The sequence below is a fragment of the Eleutherodactylus coqui genome, chromosome 1 (assembly GCF_035609145.1).
Source record: "Eleutherodactylus coqui strain aEleCoq1 chromosome 1, aEleCoq1.hap1, whole genome shotgun sequence".
NCBI lineage: Eukaryota > Metazoa > Chordata > Amphibia > Anura > Eleutherodactylidae > Eleutherodactylus > Eleutherodactylus coqui.
In genome coordinates this window covers 527,978,115-527,999,641 of record NC_089837.1, presented here as the reverse complement: position 1 = coordinate 527,999,641, position 21,527 = coordinate 527,978,115, and the positions used below count along the sequence as shown (strand labels likewise).

The 21,527-nt window shown below is 54.6% G+C and overlaps 1 protein-coding gene across 1 annotated transcript; it reads right to left on the bottom strand.

Annotated features, from left to right (window-relative positions):
• Nucleotides 1-8,509: 8,509 nt before the first annotated feature.
• On the bottom strand, nucleotides 8,510-16,206 carry LIPT2 (lipoyl(octanoyl) transferase 2). The gene is made up of 2 exons (XM_066588368.1): nucleotides 15,725-16,206; nucleotides 8,510-9,337 (listed from the first exon to the last, which is right to left on the bottom strand). The coding sequence occupies exons 1-2, from the start codon at nucleotides 16,161-16,163 to the stop codon at nucleotides 9,084-9,086; spliced, it is 693 nt and encodes a 230-aa protein (XP_066444465.1). The 5' UTR covers nucleotides 16,164-16,206; the 3' UTR covers nucleotides 8,510-9,083.
• Nucleotides 16,207-21,527: the final 5,321 nt, after the last annotated feature.

Genomic DNA, 21,527 nt, shown 5'->3' with positions numbered 1-21,527 from the left:
GTCTGCTATAACATTGCAGACAGGTCACGGATTCTGCGTCATCGCCTAGTGACGGCGCAGGAAAAGTAAACGATTGGGAAAAAAAATCTGTACAGCGCATGTCCGACGACAGGTCGCTGCGCCCCTCCACAGTACAGAAAAAGGAGAGAATCCGGCTAAATCCTGCCCCCCAGAAGTTGTCGTTCTGCTGCAGACCCCGCCCTGCGCCCCATTTAAGGCAGATCTGTAATGATGAGAGTTGTGGTGATTAGATGGACGGTCTTGTCACCGGAGGCCCTAACAGTGGTTCCCCCTTGGCCTATAAGAGGCTCTCGGACGCTCCTTGTGTGTAGTGACCTCTTCTTCCGCTTGTGTAGAGCTTGTCCACTAGACGCCTCTACGACACAGAGAAGAAATGTCACCCCGTTACCAGAGGGGGGCGCATTATTGGGATGTGAGAAGCTGGATGGTCGTATCCATGAATTGTCCCCCACCGGCCGCTCTGTACAGACTGTTAGGGGGTGTTGGGACTAGTGGATGAGGGCACACAAGGTGACCGGGCTCAGGACGCCCCCTACAGACCACCAGTAGAGAGGAGCATCTGACCAGACTGTTAGGAGGTGTTGGGACCAGTGGATGTGTGAGGGCACACGAGGTGACCGGGCTCAGAATGTCACCGAGAAACCACCAGTAGAGAGGAGCGTCTGACCAGACTGTTAGGGGTCGTTGTCAGTGGGTGTGTGAGGGCACACAAGGTGAGCGGGCTCAGGACCCCCAATAGACCACCAGTAGAGAGGATCGTCTGATCATCCGACAAGCACCAGCAGCTCCAACTGTTTTGTTGTCAACCATGCAGAGATAGGGGGCACCATCGTTACACCCCTGTGTCTGTTAAACCATGTCCAGGCGCTTGGCTGAAGGACATTACATGTACGGCCTCTGACACCCACAGTCGCAACCATTACATGTACGGCCTCTGACCCCAACCGTCGCCCCCATTACGTTTGGCCCTTGACACCCACAGTCGCCCCCATTACATGTACGGCCTCTGACCCCCACCATCGTCCCCATTACATGTTCGGCCTCTGACCCCCACCGTCACCCCCATTATATGTAGGCCTCTGAACCCACCATCACCCCCATTACATGTGCAGCCTCTGACCCCCCCCACCATCACCCCCATTACATGTACAACCTCTGACACCCACCGTGACCCCCATTACATGTACGGCCTCTGACAACCACCGTCGCCCCCCTTACATGTACGGCCTCTGACCCCCACCATCGCCCCCATTACATGTTCGGCCTCTGACCCCCACCGTCACCCCCATTATATGTAGGCCTCTGAACCCACCATCACCCCCATTACATGTGCAGCCTCTGACCCCCCCCACCATCACCCCCATTACATGTACAACCTCTGACACCCACCGTCAACCCCATTACATGTACAGCCTCTGACCCCCACAGTCGCCACCATTACACGTACGACCTCTGAACCCCAACGTCGCCCCCGTGTCGTGAACGATGAAACTGGACGCTATGGAGGGGAACTGGGTGTCCTCAGCAATGAGTCCAGGTTTAGTTTGGGCGCTGACGACGGCCGTGTTCTTGTCTGGAGACCTCGGGGTGAGAGCCTCAACCGTGCCTTTGCTGTGGAGCGGCACACTGCCCCTTGCTGGTGTGATGGTCTGGGGGGCCAGCGTACATGACAGTCAGTCCCCCCTAGTAGTGGTAGGAGAGACAATGACAGCTCAGCCATATGTTCAGGACATCCTGCAACCACGTGTTCCTCTCATGGCGGCTTCCAGCAGGATAATGCTCGGACGCACACACAAGGGGGTCACAGGAGCCCCCACAGTATTGTCACACTTCTGTGGCTGCCTCTATGCCCCCCGCATCACATCTTATATCCAAGCTAGAGGTGGTACAACAGGGTACTAGAGCCTCCATGCCCCCACGTATCACATCTTGTATCCAAGCTAGAGGTGGTACAACAGGGTACTAGAGCCTCCATGCCCCCCGCATCACATCTTGTATCCAAGCTAGAGGCGGTACAACAGGGTACTAGAGCCTCTATGCCTCCAGTATCACATCTTGTATCTAAGCTAGAGGCAGTACAACAGGGTACTAGAGCCTCTATGTCCCCGTATCACATCTTGTATCCAAGCTAGAGGTGGTACAACAGGGGACTAGAGCCTCCATGCCTCCAGTATCACATCTTGTATCTAAGCTAGAGGCAGTACAACAGGGTACTAGAGCCTCTATGCCTCCAGTATCACATCTTGTATCCAAGCTAGAGGTGGCCCACTAGAGTATGACTTGTAGGGGAGTAAGTGTGTCTATATTTGGGGTAGGGAATGGTATTACTGTATAATCCAGTGCAGTCTATGTATCTCAGTGCCCCCCCCCCCCCTCCTCTAATTCCGACCCTTCATTTATAGACTTGCAGTAGTTTGGATTGTGACCGTTCCTCTCTTACTCAGATTCTCGTGATGTGGACGGTCATTTCTTAACTTTTTGTCTGTTCTCACTTCCTTCTTCCATGGAATAAGGCGTTGGATGTCCTTGTTTCCTCCTAGACTAACACCGGACCCGTTCACATCAGCACAGAGAAGAATATCTGCTCTAATATTGCGCAGTCCCGGCATTATGAAGGGCAAATACATAGCCGCAGGGGATCCACACCAGCTCTACTAGTATACAGTGACAACTAGTGGTGACAATCTGCAGAGGTAGTCACAGCCCCGCCCCTTTTATGAGCATCAATGAAACTTTAGGAAACTGGATCCCATCAATGTCCTCTGTCCATCCCAGACTGATATGTTACCTGCACTGATATATTGTAATAAACTATTAGGAAACCAATGTTGCTGAAGTGTCCCACAATGGGATGTCCAAACTGATACATTGTAACAAAGGTTTAGAGGAGGTTCTATTATGGTGTGTGTGTGTGTGGGGGGGGGGGGATTCTACTGGGATGGACTAGTCCTTGGTTATAGTGAAGTCTCCATCCTCAATGCCAGTGGTTACACTTCACCTCAGGCAGCTTAACCCTTTCTAATCCAATTTGTATCCTGGTTTTTCTAGGGGGCTCACTCTTTTTCTCCTATTATACAACAGCGCTATCTGCTGGCTAAAGCCAGTACTGCATGAGGTGACGCGTTGGATAGGCTCTAACAGCAGAGAGGCTGGCAATATACAGTAAGAGAACCCCGACGGACGTCTTCCAACATCGGAGCTGTACAGCCTTAAATCATAATGTCTTCACAGGTCAGACAGTGGATTGGAATGGGTTAAAGGTTTGGGGCCCGCTGGGAACCACTTGTCTTTGACTCCAAAGAAAGCCCAAATTTTGCATTGGTGCAGCTGGAGAAGGAATGCATTTTCCTGGCACTTGTAGTCCCTCAGAATTCCACCTGCATCGCAGCTTACTTCGGATGGACCTTGCACTGATAAGCAGCCGGTGACCTGTACGCCGGAGCTGTCAGTCACGGCTGTCACTGCCGGCTGAGCTGCTACACTTGCATTTTCCCTATTTTACATGGGAAGTGAGTTTGGTTGTGATGTCTGTGGATGGGGAATAAGACAGGAAAGCTGATCCGATGCCACTAGCCCTCCTGTCGGTGCGGACCCACAGGCCCCGCTGGTGTCTCGGGGAAGCAGTGACTGGTAGCCTCCAATCGCCGCCTTCCTTCTGGCTGATCACCAACAGGTTTCCGCACGATCAGACTGACATTCTTCATTGATTCCCCCCAAAATAGGACTCTCCCCGAAAACCCCACCATCTGTTGGGGACGTCTCATGATATCCGAGAGAGGAGAACTGACCTGTACGAGGTGACTGTGCGGCTCACCTTCTATATGAGTAACACTGCCCCTAGTGGCCACACAGGGCAAAAACATATAGAATTAACCTCTTGGCATCAGTTGACGTGTATTTACGAAGTTGTAGCTACGCACTTAACGCAAAGTGTCCTAAGTGCACATCATGGTGTCGGTGCGGGCGTAGGGTGCAATCACTGGCCGGTGGCGGCTGGAACGAACATCCAACATCTTGCCGTAAAGGGCAGAGCCGGAGATCACGGCCGTGGCTACCCCACAAAAACTAGGCATCACCTACTTGCAGGATTGGAGATAGCTTGCTGATCGGTGGGGGTCTCACTGCTGGGACCATCACTGATCGCTAGAACAGGACTCCGTTGCATCCTGAATACCGGGCAGTGGAGGTGATGTGCGCTCGTTCCTTCCATAGGACTGCTGGACATAGCGGAGTTCAAGTGGTCGGCTCTCCGGTGGTCCCATGGAAATGAATGCACAACGTCTGCTGCCCTCACGTCAGGACGTGCCGGAGCCTTGTTCTGGGGACCACGGGGGTCCCAGTGTCAGACCCAAACACATCAGCCAGTTCCTTATCCTTAATGCCATATGATGTGTTTCCGCCAGGAACGGGATCAGGTGCCAATCCTGCTCCATCCATACATGGCGGGTACCAGCTGCTTTTGACAGCCACGATCAGTGCCTACCCGATCTGTGTTCAGGGGTCTTGAATGCCCCCCATCTGCAATGAGATTGCGAGGTGCCATTTAATTGCCATGGCAGCCGGGGACCTTCTGAGGACCAGAGGACAGGCCATCAGTTAAAAAAGCCTGGAATCCCACTTTAACCTTTTGTGGGAAAATTCCTTTAAGCCCTGAAGACTTCTGGGTGATTTCCCCGCCCGTGTGCGGTCTGACTGCGCAGCCCCCCATTATAGTCAATGGCGCTTTCTTGACAGAGAATGCAAAAAAAAAAAAACCACAGTATGGGCCCCTACCCCGCAGCGGGTTTAATGGAAATGTCAGCGGGACTTTCTAATGTTAAAATTGGAAGTTGGCGCTTCGGCGATTTTAACATTAGAGAGTCCCGAGGACATGTGCATCAGATAACGCAGCGATAACGCAGCGTGAAAAAAACGCTGGTGGGTAGGAGCCTGTGTCGTATTGGGGGCCTGCGAATAATGGAAGCCCATTCAAGCCACGGATTGCAGAAGAATAAAGCGGGTGACACCTGGCTCACACGGGCCTAAAGAGGAGGGTTCACGCAGCACATACGTGTCACCTGGCTCACATGGGCCTAAAGAGGAGGGTTCACGCAGCACATACGTGTCACCTGGCTCACATGGGCCTAAAGAGGAGGGTTCACGCAGCACATACGTGTCACCCGGCTCACATGGGCCTAAAGAGGAGGGTTCACGCAGCACATACGTGTCACCTGGCTCACATGGGCCTAAAGAGGAGGGTTCACGCAGCACATACGTGTCACACGGATCACATGGGCCTAAAGAGGAGGGTTCACGCAGCACATACGTGTCACACGGCTCACATGGGCCTAAAGAGGAGGGTTCACGCAGCACATACGTGGCACACGGATCACATGGGCCTAAAGAGGAGGGTTCACGCAGCACATACGTGGCACACGGATCACATGGGCCTAAAGAGGAGGGTTCACGCAGCACATACGTGGCACACGGATCACATGGGCCTAAAGAGCAGGGTTCACGCAGCACATACGTGGCACACGGATCACATGGGCCTAAAGAGGAGGGTTCACGCAGCACATACGTGGCACACGGATCACATGGGCCTAAAGAGCAGGGTTCACGCAGCACATACGTGTCACATGGCTCACATGGGCCTAAAGAGGAGGGTTCACGCAGCACATACTTGTCACACGGCTCACATGGGCCTAAAGAGGGTTCACGCAGCACATACGTGGCACACGGATCACATGGGCCTAAAGAGGAGGGTTCACGCAGCACATACGTGTCACATGGATCACATGGGCCTAAAGAGGGTTCACGCAGCACTATGTGTCACACGGATCACATGGGCCTAAAGAGGGTTCACGCAGCACATACGTGTCACATGGATCAGCCACACATTAAAATCAGTCCGTTTTTCACGCACTGAAATCTGATATCCGCCGGTGTGAATGAGGCCCCAGATACCGCGGTCCGTAGATCTCATCATCTGACTCCTCCTGACACCCCGATGACTCCCCGCACCGTGATAGCTGTTATTAGGACTTCAGAGCATCGCAGCGTTGGAGCGCAGAGTAAAGGCGCCAGATGAAGTGCGGGGTAAGCGGGTGCCCGGCGCGGCTCGTCACGGGATACAGGACCGTACTTCTGTTACTCGTCGTCCGCAGCACATCCCTCGGTCACGCACATCTGCTGGTCCTTCGGCTGATCGCTGCCCTAGTTCCGTGGGCGCTGAAGGAAGGTTTTAGCGAGCGCTTGTTCACGATTATTGGTCCGTGTAAAGGCTTTAATGATCAGTTGTCTGATCAGCAGACGGCCGCGCACAGGACTGCCTTACGGGTTCACAAATCTATGGGCGCCCCCCGTGTGTGCGCCTGGGGTAACAGAACTGCAGGGACTGCGCTCCGCATGCAGTACTGATGAAGGTGCAGGCCTCATGTCCACGGGGAAAATCAGGCCTGCTACAGATTCTCCATGGAGGGTCCCGCCTGCCCCGCGGACATGATGCTGAAAAATCAGAATAAACTTACCGCAGCGGTCCGTGCGTGTCTTCCTTCCGTCGCGGACGGATCTTCTTTCTTCGACCCGGCAGATGTGCTCGGTACATCGGCTGCGTGCCGCGTGCATGCGCCGGGCCGGAGAAAGAAGTTTCCGGCCACGAAGGAAGGAAGACCTGCATCGCCCGGAGCAGGTGAGTTCAATTCAGGCGCGGGTCTTCTGCAGATCCGGACGGCTTCCATAGGCCTCAATAGAAGCCTGCAGGAGACCCGCGCCTGAATGCAGCATGTCCGGATTTGGGGCGCGGATCCGCGTGCAGGAAAAACGCTCCGGATTTAAAATCCGAATTTGCCGGTGGACACGAGGCCTGAAGCCGCGGCCAAAGGCTTGCAGATTGACACTGATGTTGGTTTTCCCATTATTTTCTGCTTCAGTCTTGGAGCGGCGCTGCGCACCAACACATCCGGGTCAGTCACGGGTTTATCTGATGAAGCCCCTGCAGACGGTTTGGGACACCTCGATTGTCTGGAGGAGAGGTGAGCGCTGCCATGAGCCACGCCGACAGGAAGGGACCTCCCACGCTGGACAGAGATGTCCGCAGGACAGAGGGGGGCTTTGTTCCCTTTTTACATTCCCTCTCCTGCATGTTAGCAATCCGCACCGACCCCCCAAGACATCCATAACGCCGCGGCAGAAGGCCTTCCACTGAGGGAGGTAATCTTGAAGTTGAAGTAAAGACGGCAGATTATAACCGGAGCGGAACTCAAGTCTTGCAAGGAGAACATTGTGACAGTAAGGTCGGCGCTGAAGAGTTCCATCCCGTCTGAGAGGTCCCTAAAGAACCCCGAGAGCATCCATGGGGGGAGGGGGGCTGGTCATCTAAGAATGGGTCCAAACCTCCAGCGGCAGCGCCTCCCCCCGACCGTCCAGGAGCAGCCAGTGATGAACAATGCTTCCTGTAGCGGGACGGACCCCAAGTCACAAGGCCATCACTAAGCCGCTCGCTGAACAAGACATTGAGGGTCTGTGGCCGGAGACCCCCAGATCAGATCCCACCGAGAACCTGCAGACAATCCTGAGGAAGCGGGCGGACAAATCGAGAAATAGTGAGGAGGAGCGGGGGTCATCAGAAGAAGATATCCAGCCTGTCGGGGGAGGGGCAGAAGGCTGGCAAATAGGGGCAACACTGGAAATACGGGGTCTTTACCGAAACTTCATGTGTAGAAACTTCTGGAATGCTTCTACTAACCTACAAACATCGGGGGGCGCTCACACGCGGCCGACAAAAGCCGCTCGATTTGCTTGCGATGTGACAGCGCCACCAATCCCGTGTTTGTGAAGCCGCTGCCTCCCGGCGGGGTCCTTCACATCAGCTGCTACATGGCAAGGGAAAAAATGGCGGCAGCTCTATACAGCCACGATTTGCCATGTTTTGTAGCCCGCTTCCCTAGGGAGCCTTCCTTTGTGTTGCATCGCATCGAAGGGCTGTGATTGGTCCATCGAGTGCTGCAGGGATTGGTTCTCAAGCACCACGGCTCAGCCAATCAGAGCCAGCGCTTCCTGGAGGCGGGATTTATGAGCCTGCTGACCAGGAAGTGCTGGCTGAAGACTACAAACAAGTTCCACGGAACTGCCGGAGGAGGAGGAGTGCGGCGGAGCGGACGGCGCCTGTTAGGTGATGTGTTGTTCTTTGTTTTTAATGCAGCTAGGGCTTATTTCCGGGGTAGGGCTTATATTTCAAGCCCCCCCCCCCCAAATCCTGGCCAAATAGCGCCACAATATCACGATATCGCCACAAGAATACACAGCAGCGGTTCTCTCGTGGCGATATCGCCGCCGCCCGTGTGAACAAGGCCTGAAAACGCTGAGGCAGCAAAATGTGAAAAACAAAACCTGTGTGTGTCTGAGAACGTCCGCCGCGGACTGCAGCTCAGAGTGGCGGATGCGGGGCGCCTGGAATGGACACACTAAGCTGTGATGGCGCCTGGCGACACAATGACGGAGCCAACACTCACGGACAACACTTTAATGGCAGGAAGTCTGTAAATCCAAATCCACGCGATGCATCAATAATTCTAGGTTTGCGGCGCGGTCATGTGACCATCATACTCCACGGCGCGATCATGTGACCATCATACTCCACGGCGCAGTCATGTGACCATCATACTCCACGGCGCAGTCATGTGACCATCGTACTCCACGGCGCAGTCATGTGACCATCGTACTGCACGGCGCAGTCATGTGACCATCATACTGCATGGCGCAGTCATGTGACCATCATACTCCACGGTGCAGTCATGTGACCATCGTACTCCACGGTGCAGTCATGTGACCATCATACTCCACGGCGCAGTCATGTGACCATCGTACTCCGCGGCGCAGTCATGTGACCATCGTACTCCGCGGCGCGGTCATGTGACCATCATACTCCGCGGCGCGGTCATGTGACCATCATACTCCGCGGCGCGGTCATGTGACCATCATACTCCGCGGCGCAGTCATGTGACCATCGTACTCCGCGGCGCAGTCATGTGACCATCGTACTCCACGGCGCAGTCATGTGACCATCGTACTCCACGGCGCAGTCATGTGACCATCGTACTCCACGGCGCAGTCATGTGACCATCGTACTCCACGGCGCAGTCAAACTCTTCCTGGAAGCTTTCCAAAAAGTGGGGGATGATCTCCTCCACGGTGACGTCCCGGCCGAGCTCGGCGGTCAGCGAGGTGACTCCTTTACCCACAATGCCGCAGGGCAAGATGTGGCTGAACCAGGAGAGGTCCGTGTTGCAGTTGAGGGCGAGGCCGTGGTGGGTGATGTGCCGCGAGCAATGGACGCCTGCGTGGAGACAAAGTCACATGGTGAGGTTACTGCACCCTACCCGATGGGGGCAGACTACAACTCCCAGCATGCCCAGAGACTTGTAGTATGCTAAAGGCTGCCATGGCATGCTGGGAGACACAAACAGACCGCTGACCAGGAGCATCTGGGACTGACCTGCTGAGACTTGTAGTCCACAACCCCCAGAGTCTTGCCGTCCCCTGGGACTGACCTGCTGACACCTGTAGACCCCCTGTAGCCTGCTGTGAGTTGTAGTCCCCCCTGCAACCTGCTGAGACCTGTAGTCTGCTGACACCTGTAGTCCTCCCTGTAGTCTGCTGACACCTGTAGTCCCCCTGTAGCCTGCTGTGAGTTGTAGTCCCCCCTGCAACCTGCTGAGACCTGTAGTCTGCTGACACCTGTAGTCCCCCCTGTGGTCTGCTGACACCTGTAGTCCCCCCTGTGGTCTGCTGACACCTGTAGTCCCCCCTGTGGTCTGCTGACACCTGTATTCCCCCCTGTAGTCTGCTGACACCTGTAGTCCCCCTGTAGCCTGCTGTGAGTTGTAGTCCCCCCTGCAACCTGCTGAGACCTGTAGTCTGCTGACACCTGTAGTCCTCCCTGTAGTCTGCTGACACCTGTAGTCCTCCCTGTAGTCTGCTGACACCTGTAGTCCTCCCTGTAGTCTGCTGACACCTGTAGTCCCCCCTGTAGTCTGCTGACACCTGTAGTCCCCCCTGTAGTCTGCTGACACCTGTAGTCCACCTGTAGCCTGCTGTGAGTTGTAGTCCCCCCTGCAACCTGCTGAGACCTGTAGTCTGCTGACACCTGTAGTCCTCCCTGTAGTCTGCTGACACCTGTAGTCCTCCCTGTAGTCTGCTGACACCTGTAGTCCTCCCTGTAGTCTGCTGACACCTGTAGTCCCCCCTGTAGTCTGCTGACACCTGTAGTCCCCCCTGTAGTCTGCTGACACCTGTAGTTCCCCCTGTAGCCTGCTGTGAGTTGTAGTCCCCCCTGTAGTAAGTACGAATAGCAACAAAACAAATTTAAAAAACAAAAAAAATGATATAAATTGTATGACCACGAAGTCTGATTGGTAAAGTGGGTGAGCTTGAAGCGAGAATGACTGATGAAAACTATGATATAGTCGGAATTACTGAAACATGGCTTGATGATAAGTGCGATTGGGCGGTGAATTTGCAGGGGTACAATCTCTTCAGAAGAGACCGAAGGAACCAGAAAGGGGGAGGGGTATGTCTGTACGTCAAATCGAACTTGAAGCCGAGGCTACGGGAGGATATAGGGGTAGGAGACGAACAGGTGGAATCTCTGTGGGTAGAAATACAGGGAGGAAAAAATAACAAAATCCTGATAGGGGTCTTCTATCGACCACCAAAAGCAACAGAAGAAACTGAAAACTTACTACTAAGGCAGATAGAAGAGGTGTCAAAGCAAAACGAAGTAATTATCATGGGGGACTTTAATTACCCGGATATAACATGGGAGAACGAAACCTGCAAATCTCACAGGGGTGATAAGTTCTTGAGAGTAATTAAAGACAATTACCTGAACCAACTTGTGCAGGAACCAACGAGAGGGAGGGCCATTCTGGACCTAGTACTAACTAACAAACCGGAACGTATAAGGGGGGTTCAGGTTGAGGGGCACTTGGGGAACAGTGACCACAATATAATCAACTTCCAGCTGTCAATCAATAGGAAGCCTTATCAGGGAGCGACAAAGAAACTAAACTTTAGTAAAGCAAAATTTGATCAGCTCAGAATTACTAATCGGTAACATTAATTGGGACAACATCCTCAAAAATATCAGTACGGAGGACAAATGGGAAAAGTTCAAAAGGATTCTAATCGCCTCATGTGAGCAGGGCATACCCTTTACAAATAAAAGAATCGCAACTAAAAGGAAACCAATGTGGCTCTACAAGACGGTAAGAGGGGCAATAAATGAAAAAAAGAAAGCGTTCAAACTACTAAAGCAAGAAGGCAGCGAAGAAGCGCTAAAATCATACAGGGAAAAAAACAAAATATGCAAAGATACGATCAAAACTGCCAAGGAGGAAGCAGAAAGACGGATCGCAAAAGAGAGCAGAAACAACCCGAAGCTATTTTTCAACTACATAAACAGCAAAAGGATTTGCAGGGAGAGCACTGGCCCTTTAAAAAATAATGCAGGAGAAATCATTGATGATGACGGAGGGAAAGCAAATCTACTACACAGTTTCTTCTCAAGTGTGTTCACAAAAGAAAAGGAAATGCCACACGAGATGCAGGGGAATAAAACGAACCCCTCACAAAATATCTCATACCTAACGCAGGAGGAGGTGCGGAAGCGACTAAAGAAGACTAAAATTGATAAATCGCTGGGCCCAGATGGATTACACCCAAGGATACTAAAGGAACTAAGTGACGAGATAGCTAGGCCGCTATACCCAATATTTCTAGACACTATCAAGACCGGAGTAGTACCATTGGACTGGCGCATTGCCAACGTGGTTCCAATTTATAAAAAAGGGAGCAAAAGTGAGCCTGGTAACTACAGGCCAGTAAGTCTCACTTCAGTAACGGGAAAAATCATCAAGGGGATTCTGAGAGACGCCATCGATGAGTACCTCAAGGAGATTAAGGGAATAACTCCTCACCAGCATGGATTCATGAAGGGTCGCTCATGTCAGACAAATCTGATCAGTTTCTACGATGAACTAAGCTCTAGGCTGGACCAGGGAGAATCTATTGATCTCGTATATCTGGACTTCTCTAAAGCCTTTGACACCGTGCCACATAATAGGCTAATATACAAAATGAGGCAGCTCGGACTGGGCGAAAACGTGTGTAAGTGGGTAAAAAATTGGCTCAGAGATAGAAAGCAGAGAGTGGTAATAAATGGTTCGTACTCTGATTGGACCACAGTCACTAGTGGGGGCCACAGGGTTCAGTATTGGGCCCCATTCTGTTCAATTTATCTATCAACGACCTGATAGAGGGGCTGCACAGCAAAATATCAATATTTGCAGATGACACAAAATTATACAATATAATTAATGCAACGGAGGACAATGTGCGGCTACAAACGGACCTGGATAAGCTGGGGGGGGGGGGGGGGGGGGGGAAATGGCAAATGAAGTTCAATGTTGAAAAATGTAAGGTTCTGCACATGGGCAGGAGAAACGGATGTCACCAATATACACTAAATGGGGTACCACTGGGGAAAAGTAATATGGAAAAGGACCTGGGGGTATTAGTGGATAATAGACTAAACTGGAGTAACCAATGCCAGTCAGCTGCTGCAAAAGCTAATAAAGTCTTGGGGTGCATTAAAAGAGGTATAGGGGTGAAGGACGAGAACATTATCCTCCCACTATATAAGGCACTTGTCAGGCCTCACATGGAATACTGCGCACAGTTCTGGTCACCGGCGCTCATGAAGGATGTTACAGTGCTGGAGGGGGTTCAAAGAAGGGCAACTAAACTAATACATGGAATGACGGGACTGCAATACCCAGAGAGGCATCAAAACTGGGATTATTCACCCCGGAAAACAGACGGCTAAGGGGCGACCAAATAACTATGTATAAATACATGAGGGGACAACACAAGGATCTCTGCCAGGATCTGTTTATACCCAGGACCGCGACGGTAACAAGAGGACATCCGCTACGATTAGAGGAAAGTAGGTTTCATCACCAACACAGAAAGGGGTTCTTTACTGTAAGAGCAGTTAGACTGTGGAACTCTCTGCCTGAGGAAGTGGTGATGGCAAAATCCATAGAGGAGTTTAAGAGAGACTGGATGTCTTTCTGGAGAGGAAGGATATTACAGGATATAAATCTTAGGTTCATTGTTAATCCGGGTATATAGGAAGGTAGGAACTATTAGGGGTTGATCCAGGGAACAGTCTGATTGCCATTAGGGAATCGGGAAGGAATTTTTTCCCCAAAAGGGCTAATTGGCTCCTGCCTCTTGGGGTTTTTTGCCTTCCTCTGGATCAACACAGGAGGATAGACAGGCTGGACTAGATGGACATTGTCTTCATTCAGCCTTACATACTATGTTACTATGTCTGCTGAGACTTGTAGTCCCCCCTGTAGTCTGCTGAGACTTGTAGTCCCCCCTGTAGTCTGCTGACACCTGTAGTCCCCCCTGTAGTCTGCTGACACCTGTAGCCCCCCCCCCCGTAGTCTGCTGACACCTGTAGCCCCCCCTGTAGTCTGCTGACACCTGTAGTCCCCCCTGTAGTCTGCTGACACCTGTAGTCCCCCCTGTAGTCTGCTGACACCTGTAGTCCCCCCTGTAGTCTGCTGACACCTGTAGTCCCCCCTGTAGTCTGCTGACACCTGTAGTCCTCCCCGTTGTCTGCTGACACCTGTAGTCCCCCCTGTAGTCTGCTGAGACTTGTAGTGCCCCCTGTAGTCTGCTGAGACTTGTAGTCCTCCCTGTAGTCTGCTGACACCTGTAGTCCCCTTGTAGCCTGCTGTGAGTTGTAGTCCCCCCCTGCAACCTGCTGAGACCTGTAGTCTGCTGACACCTGTAGTCCCCCCTGTAGTCTGCTGACACCTGTAGTCCCCCCTGTAGTCTGCTGACACCTGTAGTCCCCCCTGTAGTCTGCTGACACCTGTAGTCCCCCCTGTAGTCTGCTGACACCTGTAGTCCCCCCGTAGTCTGCTGACACCTGTAGTCCCCCCTGTAGTCTGCTGAGACTTGTAGCCCTCCCTGTAGTCTGCTGAGACCTGTAGTCCCCCCGTAGTCTGCTGACACCTGTAGTCCCCCCTGTAGTCTGCTGACACCTGTAGTCCCCCCTGTAGTCTGCTGACACCTGTAGTCCCCCCCGTAGTCTGCTGAGACTTGTAGTCCCCCCCGTAGTCTGCTGAGACTTGTAGTCCCCCCCGTAGTCTGCTGTGACCTGTAGTCCCCCCTGTAGTCTGCTGACACCTGTAGTCCCCCCTGTAGTCTGCTGACACCTGTAGTCCTCCCTGTTGTCTGCTGACACCTGTAGTCCTCCCTGTTGTCTGCTGACACCTGTAGTCCCCCCCGTAGTCTGCTGAGACTTGTAGTCCTCCCTGTAGTCTGCTGAGACCTGTAGTCCCCCTGTAGCCTGCTGTGAGTTGTAGTCCCCCCTGCAACCTGCTGAGACCTGTAGTCTGCTGACACCTGTAGTCCCCCCTGTAGTCTGCTGACACCTGTAGTACCCCCTGTAGTCTGCTGAGACTTGTAGTCCCCCCTGTAGTCTGCTGACACCTGTAGTACCCCCTGTAGTCTGCTGAGACTTGTAGTCCCCCCTGTAGTCTGCTGACACCTGTAGTCCCCCCTGTAGTCTGCTGACACCTGTAGTCCCCCCTGTAGTCTGCTGAGACTTGTAGTGCCCCCCGTAGTCTGCTGAGACCTGTAGTCCCCCCGTAGTCTGCTGAGACTTGTAGTCCCCCCGTAGTCTGCTGAGACTTGTAGTCCCCCCGTAGTCTGCTGAGACTTGTAGTCCCCCCTGTAGTCTGCTGACACCTGTAGTCCCCCCTGTAGTCTGCTGTGACCTGTAGTCCCCCCGTAGTCTGCTGAGACCTGTAGTCCCACCCGTAGTCTGCTGAGACCTGTAGTCCCCCCGTAGTCTGCTGAGACCTGTAGTCCCCCCCGTAGTCTGCTGAGACCTGTAGTCCCCCCCGTAGTCTGCTGAGACCTGTAGTCCCCCCTCGTAGTCTGCTGAGACCTGTAGTCCCCCCTCGTAGTCTGCTGAGACCTGTAGTCCCCCCTCGTAGTCTGCTGAGACCTGTAGTCCCCCCCCCGTAGTCTGCTGAGACCTGTAGTCCCCCCCGTAGTCTGCTGAGACCTGTAGTCCCCCCCGTAGTCTGCTGAGACCTGTAGTCCCCCCCCGTAGTCTGCTGAGACCTGTAGTCCCCCCCCGTAGTCTGCTGAGACCTGTAGTCCCCCCCCGTAGTCTGCTGAGACCTGTAGTCCCCCCTCGTAGTCTGCTGAGACCTGTAGTCCCCCCTCGTAGTCTGCTGAGACCTGTAGTCCCCCCTCGCAGTCTGCTGAGACCTGTAGTCCCCCCCCGTAGTCTGCTGAGACCTGTAGTCCCCCCCCCCCGTAGTCTGCTGAGACCTGTAGTCCCCCCCCCGTAGTCTGCTGAGACTTGTAGTCCCCCCCCCCCCCGTAGTCTGCTGAGACTTGTAGTCCCCCCCCCCCGTAGTCTGCTGAGACTTGTAGTCCCCCCCCCCCGTAGTCTGCTGAGACTTGTAGTCCCCCCCCCGTAGTCTGCTGAGACTTGTAGTCCCCCCCCCCGTAGTCTGCTGTGACTTGTAGTCCCCCCCCCCCCCCGTAGTCTGCTGTGACCTGTAGTCCCCCCCCTGTAGTCTGCTGTGACTTGTAGTCCCCCCTGCAGCCCCGCCGCTCCCCCTCTCACCGATGGCGCAGATCTTCCGGTCCCGCAGCCAGACCCCGGTCTCCTCCGCCCGGCCCGCCTCCAGCCGCAGCCCCCGGCACAGGCGGATGACGGCGCCCTCCAGGCCGCACACGTAGGCCCGCAGGGAGCGGCGGAGGCGCCGGAGGTCCAGCACCGGGTAGCACACCAGCTGGCCGGGGCCGTGGAAGGTGACGAGGCCGCCGCGGTCGGTGCGCTGGTAGTCCGCCCCGAGGGCCCGCAGCCGCGCCTCCTCGTCCCGCTCCCCGGCGCCCCGCCGCAGCCCCACCGTGTAGACCGGCCGGTGCTCCACCAGCAGCAGGGAGTCCCGGCCCTCCGCCGCCGCCCGCACACAGCGCCGCTGCACCGCCAGGGCCTCGGGGAACGGCAGCAGCCCCAGCCGGAGAGCGCGGAGCGTAGGCCGGCCTGCTGAGCGAGACATGCCGCGGCCGAGGGGAGCCGACGGGGCGGAGCCGCCATCACCGGCCAGCGGCGTCCATCGGCCGATCACCGGCTACACCCAACCTGCGACCGATCACCGGCCATCGTCGGCCGATCACAGGCCACCCCCGACCATCGGCCGATCAAGGGCCATCCCCGACCGTCTGCCGATCACCAGCCATCACAAAACTAGCGATTGCATTTCGGCGCAGCGATGCGAGATTATTCTAAAATACCGCACCGCTGCGCTCACAGTTTACCGGAAAAGACGCTATTTTGCTGCAATTCTGCCGTATGAAACTGCCCTGAGGGGGATTCACGCCATGTTTAGGGGTCCTTTCACACGGCGGACGCAGCGCTAACCGCAGAATGGATACAGAATTTTGTGAAATTTGGTGCATAGTTTCCGGCGGTTTGCGTTGCGTCGGCCCGTCCCGTTCGGTGGGAGAGGTCCCTGAGGCGGTATTCCAGGATGGCTCCTCGCCGGTCCGCCGCTCAGGATCTCCGCCGATCGTTTGGCTCACTGTCCTCATTTCGGCTTTACAGCTATTGAAACCGACGGGATCGCTGCGCCTTCTGGTTCTCCAGGGCTGCCGGGATCGGACGTCCAGCCGGGCCGCACTGAGCAGCTGGCAGCGTGATGAGGCGTTCCCATTACTATTCTGGCGCCGGATGGTCATCTGATCAGCGGGTACCCCGAGCAGCGGACGCCCATCGATCAACCATTGCTGACCCGTCCCGCGGACGGCGCGGCCAGGAACTTCGGAATCCCCATTTAGAATAGCTTCTCACTTAGCGGATCGCCGCGGACATTCCGCAACGGAACATTTAATGTACGCAGCAAATCAGCGCAGTGCGAGCGACCGGAAGATCCGCAGACGTCACTGCTGATACACGAACCTGCAAAGGCTCATGGGGTCAGTGTGTGTGGTGTTAGCGGGGGCAGTGTGCGTGGCGTTAGCGGGGGTCAGTGTGCGTGGCGTTAGCGGGGGTCAGTGTGCGTGGCGTTAGCGGGGGTCAGTGTGCGTGGCGTTAGCGGGGGTCAGTGTGCGTGGCGTTAGCGGGGGTCAGTGTGCGTGGCGTTAGCGGGGGTCAGTGTGCGTGGCGTTAGCGGGGGTCAGCGTGCGTGGCGTTAGCGGGGGTCAGCGTGCGTGGCGTTAGCGGGGTCAGCGTGCGTGGCGTTAGCGGGGGTCAGCGTGCGTGGCGTTAGCGGGGGTCAGCGTGCGTGGCGTTAGCGGGGGTCAGCGTGCGTGGTGTTAGCGGGGTCAGCGTGCGTGGCGTTAGCGGGGTCAGTGTGCGTGGCGTTAGCGGGGGTCAGTGTGCGTGGCGTTAGCGGGGTCAGTGTGCGTGGCGTTAGCGGGGGTCAGTGTGCGTGGCGTTAGCGGGGGTCAGTGTGCGTGGCGTTAGCGGGGTCAGTGTGCGTGGCGTTAGCGGGGTCAGTGTGCGTGGCGTTAGCGGGGTCAGTGTGCGTGGCGTTAGCGGGGTCAGTGTGCGTGGCGTTAGCGGGGTCAGTGTGCGTGGCGTTAGCGGGGTCAGTGTGCGTGGCGTTACCGGGGTCAGTGTGTGTGGCGTTAGCGGGGGTCAGTGTGCGTGGCGTTAGCGGGGGTCAGTGTGCGTGGCGTTAGCGGGGTCAGTGTGCGTGGCGTTAGCGGGGGTCAATGTGCGTGGCGTTAGCGGGGTCAGTGTGCGTGGCGTTAGCGGGGTCAGTGTGCGTGGCGTTAGCGGGGTCAGTGTGCGTGGCGTTAGCGGGGGCAGTGTGCGTGGCGTTAGCGGGGGTCAGTGTGCGTGGCGTTAGCGGGGTCAGTGTGCGTGGCGTTAGCGGGGGTCAATGTGCGTGGCGTTAGCGGGGGTCAATGTGCGTGGCATTAGCGGGGTCAGTGTGCGTGGCGTTAGCGGGGGTCAGTGTGCGTGGCGTTAGCGGGGTCAGTGTGCGTGGCGTTAGCGGGGTCAGTGTGCGTGGCGTTAGCGGGGGCAGTGTGCGTAGTGTTAGCGGGGGTCAGTGTGCGTGGCGTTAGCGGGGGCAGCACCGCAGCGTCATGTGACCATCACCCCGATCAGTAAAACAAGAGCTTTTTGCAAAAGTGAGCGAGAAATGTCTTCAGCCACGAGTGTCCTGACAGCCGTCCGATCGCAGTATGATGTCACGCTGTGGCACTGCATCATACTGCAGGGGCGCTCAAAGCATCGCATGTTGTGCTCCCCCAGGGGGGCGAAAGGAAAAAGGGAAATTATGATCAATAAAGTTTTGCTAATAAAAAAAAAAAAACCTTTTGCCATATTTATAATTAAATAATAAAAGTACATATTTGGTGTCGCCGCGTCCGTAAATGTCCGATCCATCAAAGTAACGCATTATCTACCGCGCGGGGAATGCAGTCTGAAAAACAGTAACGCCAGAAATGTGCTTTTCTTGTCACCCCGTCTCCAAGAAAAAGTGCAAAAAAGCGATAAAATCAGATGTACCCCAAAATGTTCCCAACGCAGACGAGGAAGCATCCGCACAGGAAATGCGCAACCGTGCCGACAGAAAAATATACCAGCTATTGTGCGCAGGAGATGGCGGCGGAAATAAGTAAAAAAGTTACAATATCTTTGGGAAAAAATACAAGTAGTACAGAAAAAACGAACCCTCCCGCTTGGTGTCGCAGTAATCGCTGCCCGTGGAATGAGGTCATCAGTTTGTGCGCCGAAAGATGGCGGAATTAGATTTTTTTGCCATTTCTCTCCACTTAGAATTTTCAAAAAGTTATTCAGTACATTAAATAGAACCATTGAAAAACACAACGCATCCCGCCGAAAACAACAAGCCCCTCCCACAGCGAGGGATAAAGGGAGGAGTTACCATTTTTTAAAAAAGATATGGAAAAAATAAAAATAGAAAAAAACCTATTTGTGTCACTAAGGGGTTAATGGCACCTTGTGGCAGGAGGTCACTGGGTCACAATGGTTTCCTGGTTTACGACATTTCTGAATGACACCCGGCGGGTTTAGCGGCTGCTGAAGTTTCCATCACCCATCACCCATCACTCATCACTCATCACCCATCATTCATCATCCATCACCCATCCATCACTCATCATCCGTCACTCATCATCCATCACCCATCATTCATCATCCATCACCCATCCATCACTCATCACCCATCACTCATCACCCATCACTCATCACCCATCACTCATCATCCATCACTCATCACCCATCACTCATCACCCATCACTCATCACCCGTCACTCATCATCCATCACCCATCACTCATCATCCATCACCCATCATTCATCATCCATCACCCATCCATCACTCATCACCCATCACTCATCACCCATCACTCATCACCCATCACTCATCACCCATCACTCATCACCCATCACTCATCACCCATCACTCATCATCCATCACTCATCATCCATCACTCATCATCCATCACTCATCATCCATCACTCATCACCCATCACTCATCACCCATCACTCATCATCCATCACTCATCACCCATCACTCATCACCCATCACTCATCATCCATCACTCATCCATAGAAGCTCCGGCTGTCAGTTTCTCATCAGTAACTTCAGGGAACGTCTACAAACAGCCCCATCATGCCAGCTTCCTGGGCTGCGCTCCTCAGGATGCAGTAGAGGGACATGTGACCGCGGCCGGGGATAAGCTGCAGGTTAGGCCTCCTTCCCACGAACGGATTTCCACCGCGGAATTCCGCACCGTGAATTCACCCGACCTCACCCGCGGCATGCTCTATTTGCCGCGGGTGTACGCGCAGATGGCTTCCATTGCAGTCAATGGAAGACGTCCATTCACGCTATCTTCCGCTGTACCACAGCGGAAGATAGCGTGAAAACATTTCACCGCCACCGCGTCATGTGACGCGGTGGGCGTGTCAAGTGACGCGGCGGAGGTGGGCGGGGAAGCATTATGCAGGAGCGAGGACGCCGGATCCGCTGGTAAGTATGGGGTCTCCGGGGGGCGCCATGACGGGCTTCGCCGCGGAATATTCCGCAGCGGAACCCGTCACAGCCGTTGGTTCTGAACATTGTGAGACTTCCTGCCCCTCCGCGGTCACAGAAGGAGCAGCAGCACCTGGTGAGCGATCAGGCAGCGACCTCCTCATCTGCAAGGTATTCCGCATCTAACCCTCTCAGATGTCATATCCGCAGCTCCCTCGATTCATCACATAGTAGACCGCACACTGAGGCCTTTCCACACAAACCGTGCAGGCTTTGTGCGAGTCGCGCGGCTCTGAGCCTCCTTCCTTCCATTCAGTCGGGTCGACACAAGCAGTATTTTCCACACTATGATTCACACACACAGCGCCTATTTTCGGGCGTGCGCTCGCAACGGATCTCCTGTTGTCTTCAGCGGGTCGGTGGCAGCATGATGTGAGGTTCCCCTATTGGGAAACAAATGGAGGCGCTCTGTGATCCTCCGGCGAGGCTGACGCCCACAGGGGGGCGCTGCAGCCCCCAAGTGATGCACCGCTGTTTTAAAAGAAGAACGCTTCGCATCCTCAGAAAAAACTGCATGTTGGCGAGTGCGACATCACGCCGACCCCGTGAAACCGGCCTGAATGTAAAGGCAACTAGAGATGAGCGAACGTACTCGGTAAGGCCGATTTCGCAATCGAGCACCGCGATTTTCGAGTACTTCACTACTCGGGTGGAAAGTACTCAGGGAGCTGTGGGGCGGGGGGTTGCAGAGGGGAGTGGGGGTGAGAGGGCTCCCCCTGTTCCCCGCTGCTATCCCCCGCTCCACCACGCCACGCCCCCTGGTGACCCCCGAGTACTTTTCACCCGAGTAGTGAAGTACTCGAAAATCGCGGTGCTCGATTGCGAAATCGGCCTTACCGAGTACGTTCGCTCATCTCTAAAGGCAATTCATCTGATGCCAAATCATGGAGAACTAAAGGAAAATGAGTGTCACAAAAGTCCCTGCTGGGAACCTTAAGATGTCCTCAGGGGGGAGCACTGCGAGAATCAGCAGTCCTTGTGGGAGAAAACATGGCGGCCGGCGGGGAGGAAAATCCCTCCTGTGACGACCTGGCCAAAAGAAAGGTTCTTCATTAGAGTTGAGCGAGCATTCTGCCCATCTTGGACAGGAAAATCACCCATGTGGATACCGCCTTAGATACACGGCTCAGCAGACAGTATCACACATGAAGGGATTAGATACACGGCTCAGCAGGCAGTATCACACAGGATAGGATTAGATACACGGCTCAGCAGACAGTATCACACAGGATAGGATTAGATACACAGCTCAGCAGACAGTATCACACGGGATGGGATTAGATACACGGCTCAGCAGACAGTATCACACAGGGGAGGATTGGATACACAGCTCAGCAGACAGTATCACAC

What these genes read in the sequence shown, in the direction of transcription:
- LIPT2 (XM_066588368.1), bottom strand. Translation starts at nt 16,163, where the DNA reads ATGTCTCGCTCAGCAGGCCGGCCTACGCTCCGCGCTCTCCGGCTGGGG. An exon ending in CCGGAAGATCTGCGCCATCG is followed by an intron (nt 9,338 to 15,724) that starts GTGAGAGGGGGA and finishes GTCTCCACGCAG; the next exon opens with GCGTCCATTGCTCGCGGCAC.